Genomic DNA, 9,274 nt, shown 5'->3' with positions numbered 1-9,274 from the left:
CATAACCATACGAATACATGACCAGTTACTTCACAAAGGGTTATGCTGGTGGAATTACATCAGCCAACAAAATCATCAACTAGAGTTCAAATGTATGTAAAAAAAAAAAAAAAAAAATCTCAAAGACCTTTTCAGCATTTTATTTTATCAAAGCTAAACCAAACGTACCCTTCCAAAAACATTACACTATAAATGACCAGGATCATATTCAAAATGGCTCCAAAACCTCTTCATAAATCTGAACAAAGTTTGCTCTTACCAAAATTCTTTATTGTTATTGTACACCGCTGGAAAAGTATAATATTATTATTCTCTATGCCCATTATAAAAGGTTTAATACTGTACAAGAGGCAAATAGTTAACCATGCTAATGATCCTCGCTGACAGCAGAGGAGTTCAGTTTATGAGCCGCACATCAGACACTCGTCCCGGTTCTCCAGCGAGCACACCATAGCGGCTATGTTGCGTTCTCTTTCTCTGGCTTCCTCCTCACTGCTCGCACTTTTCTGCGTCTCCTTCAGTTTCTCTTTGTTCAGAGTGAACTGGATGGGGTTGGCAGCTGGTTTAGTTCTCAGGTAGTACATGCCTGTTTTAAGACCCTGTGGAGAGAAGTAGACGTACTATTTATCTATCAACTCTAATTCTTAAACTTCCAAGGCTCATGAATTATCTAGTTTACCTGCTTCCAGCCGTAGAAGTGCATGCTGGTCAGTTTGCCATAGTTGGGTTCAGCAATGTGAATGTTGAGGGACTGGCTCTGGTCAATGTAGGCTCCTCGATCTGCAGCCATCTTTATGATGGTCTTTTGAGAGATCTCCCACACCGTCTTATACAGCTCCTTCAGGTCATCTGGTATTGTGGGAATGCTCTGCAAAAAGGAGGACATTTAGAAAGTGATACAAAGCGAAAAACAAAAAAGTAATCTGAATCGGAAATGCCAACTAACCTGGATGGATCCGTTCTGAGCAATTAGCTGGTTTTTCATTTCCTCGTCCCAGAGTCCTCTTTCTGTGAGGTCTTTGAGAAGATGTGGGTTCACGATCTAGAGGTAAACGAAACCCATTAGTTAATGATGTACAAAGACATCAGTTTTTCTTGCAAACGTTCACTGTAACGTCAAGCCCACCTGAAACTCTCCAGACAGAACTCTGCGTGTGTAGATGTTGCTGGTGTAGGCCTCGATTGACTCATTGTTGCCCAGGATCTGAGCTGTGGAAGCAGTGGGCATGGGAGACAGCAGCAGACTGTTACGCACACCATGCCTAGGGAGAAAAAAAAACAATAAATGTGCATATCTATATATCTAGATTTATAAATATTAGGGCTGCCCCCGACTAAGATTTTTCTAGTCGACTAGACATTCATGCAAGCCATTAATCGACTAATCACACATTTATATCAATTTAATTCATTAAATACTAAAACAAAATGAGCGTTTAATATACAGGTGTAATATAGCCTATTCCACATAAATCTTGCCCACAAAGCACCAGCAAAAGTAATGATTATTATGAATATGTCGGGAAAAAACAGCAAGGAGATATTTTAAGTGTTTATTAATTATAAATATTGACGAAATATTGACGATGCTGACTCGCTATCTCCGCAGTATAGTGGCATTATCTAATTAAACATGCACTCATTTGTATTCATTTCCTGAACAAAAATCTGAACATTGGATTAAGCTAGGTTCAAAATCTAGTTTCATTTTGTTGACAGAGTTAAAGGATTTTAAAGAAGGGATTTTGGATTTATCTTTTCAATCATTCCATAAATGAGAAAAAACTGTCAGAAAAAAAATAAATAAAATAAAATAAAAAATTATATTATATTATAATATATATTTATTTATTAGGAACTAAACAAAATCAGGCAAATGATATATGAACAAATCCACCAGTAAAACCTTTACAATATAGATAGGAATTAAACTGTAAAAATTAAACAAGTTTGAAATAACATTACGAAAAGCCAAATATCCCAAAATCTTAATTTACCAGTGCATGAAAAATCTTTGCATTAAATTTCTATATATATATTTTTTGAAATAAATTCCAATTATTACTTAAATAGAATCATTTAAAACATTTTCCAGTGACAGTTTTTTAAATTCCCTGACATTTCCAGGTTGTCTAAAGGATTTTTGGGATTATGAATGAGCAATTACTAACTTTGCGATCTTCTCCTTAAGTGCCGCCCAGTCCCACAGGTCTGTAGGTGTCCTTTCCCACATATCATACTGCAGGATCTGTGAAATCACACCAGGAACAATTAGAGCTCTGTAAATCTCAACTAATATCAGATTTCCTTAAACTAACATCTAACTTACGCCCTTGCTCACAGGAGACCCAGGGTAGGTTTTATACGGTCCAAGTTCCGCAGCCAGCTCACAGCTGGACTCCAAGGCAGCGTAGTACATGGTCTCAAAGATGTGTATGTTGAGGAGTTGAGCCTCTGCGCTCTCGAAGGGGAAGCGCATGAGAATGAAGGTGTCGGCCAGACCCTGAACACCAATACCGATGGGCCTGTGGCGCATGTTGGAGTTCTCTGCCTGTCGATTGAGAGAGACGATCAAACTCTGCAGCGATTACAATAATGCAGGATGGCTAAAACAGAATAAACGGCACTTCACCTCTTTCACTGGGTAGTAGTTAATATCGATGATTTTGTTCAGGTTCCTCACAATGACCTTTGTAACAGAGGCCAACTTCTTGAAGTCAAACGTTCGTTCTGAGGTGACGTACATGTTAAGTGCAATGGATGCCAGGTTGCAGACAGCCACCTACAAGAGAGTTTGGTTCTTCATGAATGCACTTTCCAATAGAGTCAACATGTCATGTGACTGACAGTAAGCTATAATATTATAATACTTTGTATAGGTATTCTGCACTCTTCCATACCTCATCGTGACTGGTGAACTCTACTACCTCTGTGCACAGGTTACTGGATTTGATGGTGCCCAGGTTCTGCTGGTTGCTCTTGCGGTTGCAGGCATCCTTGTAAACCATGTAGGGTGTGCCAGTCTCTGTCTGAGACTCAATAATGGCATGCCACACCTGCTGAGCTTTCACCACACGCTTAGCTTTGCCCTCCTGCTCATAACTAAAACAAAAGATCACTTAATGATTAATAAACAATGACTTTCATAGTTTTACAGTAGTAGAATTAATATTTTCACACCCTGTGTAGAGCTTCTCAAATTCCTCTCCCCAGCAATTATCCAGCCCAGGACAGTCATTGGGGCACATCAGAGACCAGTCCTACATGGGATAGGAGGAGCCACATATGAGTTTTTGTTCTTAAAATGAAGCATTTGAACTAAATTGGATTGTTTATATATTGGTTTTGTATACATAAACAACCACTCAAAAGTTTGGGATCTGTAAGATTTCGTAATGTTTTAGAAAGAAGTCTCTTGTGTTCACCAAGGCTGCATTTATTAATTAAAAATGCAATAAAACAGTAATATTGTGAAGTATTACAGCATTACAAAAAAAACGTTTTCTATTTTTATAGATTTTCAACAAATTTATTTCTGTGATGGTAAAGCAAATTTTTTAGCATCATTAGTGTCACATGATCCTTCAAAAATCATTCTAATTTGCTGCATAAGTCAAGAAACTTCTTATCAATGTTGAAAACAGTTGTGCTGCTTAATATTAGTGGAAACCATTTTTTTCCCCAGGATTCTTTGATGAATAGAAAGATATATGAAGACATCTGATGTTTTAGACATATCAAATAATTTATTTAGACATATCAAATAATTTATTTAAGTTTAAATAAATGCTCACCCCATTGGTTTCCACTCTCTTCATGAACAGATCAGGGATCCAGAGGGCGTAAAACAGATCTCTAGCTCTCTGTTCCTCTTTTCCAGTATTCTTTTTGAGCTCTAGGAAGTCAAAAATGTCAGCATGCCAGGGCTCCAGGTACATGGCAAAAGCTCCTGGTCTCTGAGCGAGGAGGACAGAAAATGTCAGTAATTCAAGCCAAACTTAACCCCCCTTAAATATCACACGTAAAACGCCTTACCTTATTTCCTCCTTGGTCCACATAGCGAGCTGTGTTGTTGTAGACACGAAGCATAGGAACCAGGCCATTTGAGTTGCCATTTGTCTAAATGACAAGACATTAATTAAACCCAACTGCTTAATTTGAAAGTACCATGGGAATGAATCTAAAGCAGAGGATGAAGAAAGCTCACCCCTGCGATGTAGCTGCCAGTGGCTCTAATGCAGCTCACTGCCACCCCGATACCTCCGGCAGACTTAGAGATGAGGGCACACTGCTTCAGTGTGTCATAGATCCCCTCAATACTGTCATCTTTCATAGCAAGCAGGAAGCAACTAGACATTTGACAAAAGGAAGTTGCTTGTATTACGCATACAGTAGTCTACGGACTTTGCAAACAGTAAATAGGAAAACATTTGTTTTGAAAAACTGCCCCCTTGTGTCTGTTTGCTGTATAGTGACTAGGTTTTTCTGGCGCTCACCTGGAGAGCTGTGGCCGGTTGGTGCCAGCGTTAAAGAGTGTAGGAGAAGCATGAGTGAACCACTTCTCAGACAGCAGGTTGTAGGTTTCAATAGCTGCTGCAATGTCCTCCTTATGGATGCCCACGGACACTCTCATCAGCATGTGCTGTGGGCGCTCAGCGACTGAAAACAGAAGCAGTCACGGTGTCACAGGAACGTTTCCCATTCAGGTCAGTCTCTTTGTTCTTCTTCACCTCACTTTCACTTCCTTCATTTAAAAAATGCAATCTACCACTTCTTATTTTGGTCTTTTCTTTATGGTTTTCTATTTTTTCCTGTTCTCTCCATTAGGGCTGTGCCGGTAAATTTGACAACTGCAACATGGTGGCCAAGTAGCACCAGCTTTGATACACCAAAACACTTTTTCAGTATGTGAATGCTGTTTTACGTGACCATTATGACACAAGTGAAGCACAAAGCTTTGTTTACAAAAGAAATAATAGGTTAGCAATTAAATGTTACATCGCAGCCACAGAAACATCTGGATTCATGCAGAATGAGAGAGGTACACAAGCCCATATATTTAAGCCTGTAGTGCATTGTTTCTCTGACGGAAGTATATATATATATAGAGCGGAGGCTTGGATCCAGAGGGGCGTAAGTGGCATTTTGGGCGAATATGAGTTATTGATATCAAAATAAAGGTCTCGATGAGCTCTATCCAATGGTGCCAAATATACCTATCTGAGATCAAACTGTATTGAATAAAACAACAAAACAATAAAAGACCTAACACAAAAGTGTGAGTAATGTTTGGAGCCAGAAGGGCGCAAGTCCACACTTACGCCCTTCTGGCTCTGAAAAATACATGTAGGTGAGGGTATTCCTCACACATACGAGTTCTACAATGCTCTGACAGTGGACAGTGAGTAGAACTAAAACTAGTGAACAGAAAAGCAAATAAGACGCGACATGATTCTTTGGATGTTGTCAATGAATAGACTCACAGAGTAATTGAAATGGTTGAACAAAAAAGAAAAGTGAAATGAGTAAAAAGAACATGAGAGAACTGACAATTGTATAGAGTATTTGAAAAAAAAATTAATGAATGTAATGAAATAAATTGAACAACTCATGAATTGCCAATCAGAAGTGTGTTTAGCAAGTTCAGTGACTTTTATTGCAGTCTGTACTGTTCAGCAGATGCCCAGAATGGAAAAGTGAAATTAAAAATTAATTAATTAATGAGTTAAATGAAAATGAATTACTTGTTTAAGTGTTATATGTTCAATCAATTCCCCTTTTGACCAATTATTTTCAGCATTGTTCAGCAGATACGCCCAATATGTCCATAGAAGACTTGGAAATGTTTTGTGCCAAAAAGGCATATCTGACGTTTTTGCCATATTTTTTTGATTTTAAAATGTTTTAGAACATGTTCATTGTGTTAATATGCCATAAGTTTATTACTTAAATACTCATTCATGTAAGTATGCCTGTGGTTACAATGTTTGTGGTTTAAGGTTAATAATACAGGTGATTGAAGTGTGGTCAAAATTTTGTTTTGTCTCTCCTGTAAAGTTTGTCAAAAGCCACTTACGCCCCTCTGGCTCCAAGCCCTCGAATATATATATATATATATATATATATATATATATATATATATATATATATATATATATATATATCCACCCCCCCCCCCCCCCCAACCACTGCCAGTAGTTGGTCCATTACCACCGCGGTGGTAAAAAAACCCTGCCACCGTCACAGCCCTACTTCTCCATTTCCTGTAACCATTTGACCTTTTATTTGCATACAGTGGATTTCATTTAACTAACCCTTTCCATTGATCTTCAGCAGATACGAGCGCTCCAATGTCTAAAAGAAATGTTAAAGAATGAGATTAACACCACAAAATGACTTTCAGGCAAGCATTAGTGTATATTTTTTACATATTCTCTCATTTCAGAATTACCTTAAAGCCAAAGAAGTTGTAAGAGAAATCTCGGTCAAATATGATGGCTGAGTTGAGGCGCTATGGAAATAAGGAAAAAACACATTAATTACAAATACTTAACCCAAAATGTGACTTTGTGGGGAGAAAAAAAAAAGAAGAGAGAAACATGCATATCATACATCTTTGTTGGCCAAAACAATATCAAGGGTTTCTTTTGAAATCATAGGTGAGTGGCGGTTGTTCAGGGGATTCACATAGTTGTAGAGGTCCTCCATAACATCTATGATTGGAGGCAAGCAAGCAAATTAAAGGCATTAATTCATTATAGATTGTAAAGTGTCACACTGACATGAAACGGGTGATACATGGCCACTCACCACTGAAGACCTTCTTAGTTTCTTTGTGCAGGTTGGACACAGCAATGCGGGCTGCTAGGATGGCATAGTCAGGGTGTTTGGTGGTGAGGGTGGCAGTGATCTCAGCAGCCAGGGTGTCCAGCTCTACTGTGGTCACGCCGCTGTAAAGGCCCTGAATCACCTTCATTGTGATCTGAGTCTGCAAAGCAAAACCATGCGACTTAGGGTCAGAGCTTTACATTTGGATTCTTGGAAGATGCTTCTTTAATGAAATGACTTAATACAGGTCCATATGGAAGACCTAGAGAGAACAGGATGTTATGCAAGTTTCTAAGCAGTATGTTTGAGGGTGGCCAGTACAGACTGATTACATTTTACTAGGGCGTTGGCTATTATAACAGAAGTTGGAAGTGGCCTGTTATGAACATAATGTTTGATGAATGACTAAGGCCTGGTTTCACAGACAGGGCTTAGATTAAGCCAGAATTAGGTCTCAGTTTAATTAGGTCATCCAAGTAGCATTTATAAACGTGCCTTAGAAAAACATTACTGGTGAGCATCTTGAGACAAAACAATGATACTGACATATTTTAAGATATGTCAGTGCAAGTTGCTTTCAGTTAAGACAGCTCAAACATGCATTTTAGTCCAGGATTAGGCTTAAGCCTCGTCTGTGAAACCGGGGGAAATTGTATTATGTGACTAGGCCAGGGGTTTTCAAATTGGATGGGATGGGATGGGATGGGATGGGGGGGGGGGGGGGGGGGGGGAGAGGTCCTTGCACAGGGAAAATCATATTTGGGGGCCGCGGCATCTAAAAGATTGAAAACCCCTGGACTAGGCAATGGTTGACCGTGGAAAGGGTGTCAAACTTAAGATGTTCTGAAGCATTTTCATAACTTACAGGATCAACAAATTCAGAGTTGAGTCCATAGCAAAGTTTCTGGATGCGTGATGTGATTTTGTCGAACATAACACGCTCCTGGCGCCCATCTGAGACAACAAAAACATCAGATAAATAAAAATTACCCATTTAAAATATTAAGTCAAATATAATAACACCCATAATTAAGAATACACGGACATGATATGAACTGAAAATAAAGACATGAAATGTGCATAAAATATGCTGATCGTGAGTGTGGCATAACAACTTTAAGCTATTATAACCAGTAACTTGACGATATATGTATTTTTAGTATTACAAGTTATGACCTAAGTTAGTTAATAAAGCGGTTGGCGCCAACTTTGAGTTAACAAAGAGAACAGCTAACGTTAGTCGGCTGCTAATATAAGCACATATTCTCAAAGATTAAGTTATGTATTTGGAAAAGTCAATATAATAACACACAGCAAATAATTCTGCGACCTTATACAATACTTCAAATGAACTCAACAGATTTACATTCTTCTCTTTACGTGTAGACATTGAAACACGATTAAGGTCAATAAATGTTTGTTTTGCAGACTTGCCATCATTGTAGTTTTGATAAGAACAATACAGAAATAGTAGTTACACTTATATTAGCATTTAAATTTTAATTTTTTTACTATATTGCAAATGAACAGGTACTTGAAGGATGAGTGGGACTTTACCTCGCTTGATCACGTGCATGATTAAGGTCTCTGGTAGAGAGCACAGCCCCAAAAAAAGAAATAATACACAAATAGTAGCTGTTACTTGTGGATAAAGTGTTGGTTCTGCTGGTCGGCCTCTCAGCTGCTCCTACAGACAGTTGTTATGAACAAGTGCTGAGCGCGAAACAATAACCCGCCAGAACGTTCTTCGTCCCCTTCCGGAACAAGAATCTTAGCCAATGGGCTTTCGCTCCTTCTTCTTCGTCGTCATCAAATTTATTAGACAACGGAAAAGACAAGAGTGATGTAACATTATTATCGTTAGCTTATATAAAAAAAGTATCGATACAAATATGAAACATCATATTTTTATTTACCAGCTGAAAATACCTACATACAGATGTTTAAAATGTACATTGTACTTAAGTTAAAGTACAGATACTCAAAAATGTTACTAATTTAAAAGTCTAAATAGCTAGCAGAAATACTTCTTAAAAAGGTATACATATTTAATTAGCCTTAAGTATTTAAAAGTATACTATTGTCTCCTCACTTTAGTATTTTATTTTTTAATTATTGAGGAAAGATTTAAGGCATTATGAAATATGTACTTTTAAGCCTACATGAAATTGTAAGAGTAGGAATATTGTTTTCCCTTGTAAATGTAATTGAATAAAACTATTCGGTTTCATTCCCCCGTTTAAAAAAACAACAACAGTTTTTATGGAATATTGCAGTATTTAATATAAATTATTTATCCACGCAAATCATATTTAAAATTTAAATTTAAAGTTCCCTCGTAATCTTTAATCAAAATAACTTCCTCTCCTTGCAGCGTTATCTTTTCTCTGATGGCACGAGGGCGGGACAACCCGTCACTCACATGACATCACAGCAATAGCAAACC

General features: G+C 37.8%; 1 protein-coding gene across 1 annotated transcript; it reads right to left on the bottom strand.

Moving 5' to 3' along the window:
- Positions 1–124: 124 nt before the first annotated feature.
- On the bottom strand, positions 125–8,592 carry rrm1 (ribonucleotide reductase M1 polypeptide). The gene is made up of 19 exons (XM_084136554.1): positions 8,386–8,592; positions 7,694–7,782; positions 6,811–6,988; positions 6,613–6,713; positions 6,452–6,511; positions 6,315–6,354; positions 4,497–4,659; positions 4,208–4,349; positions 4,036–4,119; positions 3,795–3,956; positions 3,181–3,260; positions 2,901–3,102; positions 2,633–2,782; positions 2,330–2,551; positions 2,172–2,248; positions 1,127–1,262; positions 947–1,042; positions 680–868; positions 125–599 (listed from the first exon to the last, which is right to left on the bottom strand). The coding sequence occupies exons 1-19, from the start codon at positions 8,402–8,404 to the stop codon at positions 402–404; spliced, it is 2,388 nt and encodes a 795-aa protein (XP_083992680.1). The 5' UTR covers positions 8,405–8,592; the 3' UTR covers positions 125–401.
- Positions 8,593–9,274: the final 682 nt, after the last annotated feature.

The sequence above is a fragment of the Abramis brama genome (genome assembly GCF_963993115.1).
Source record: "Abramis brama genome assembly, chromosome: 15".
Taxonomy (NCBI): domain Eukaryota; kingdom Metazoa; phylum Chordata; class Actinopteri; order Cypriniformes; family Leuciscidae; genus Abramis; species Abramis brama.
Note: the sequence above shows the minus strand (reverse complement) of the source record. Positions and strands in the feature narration are given on the sequence as shown.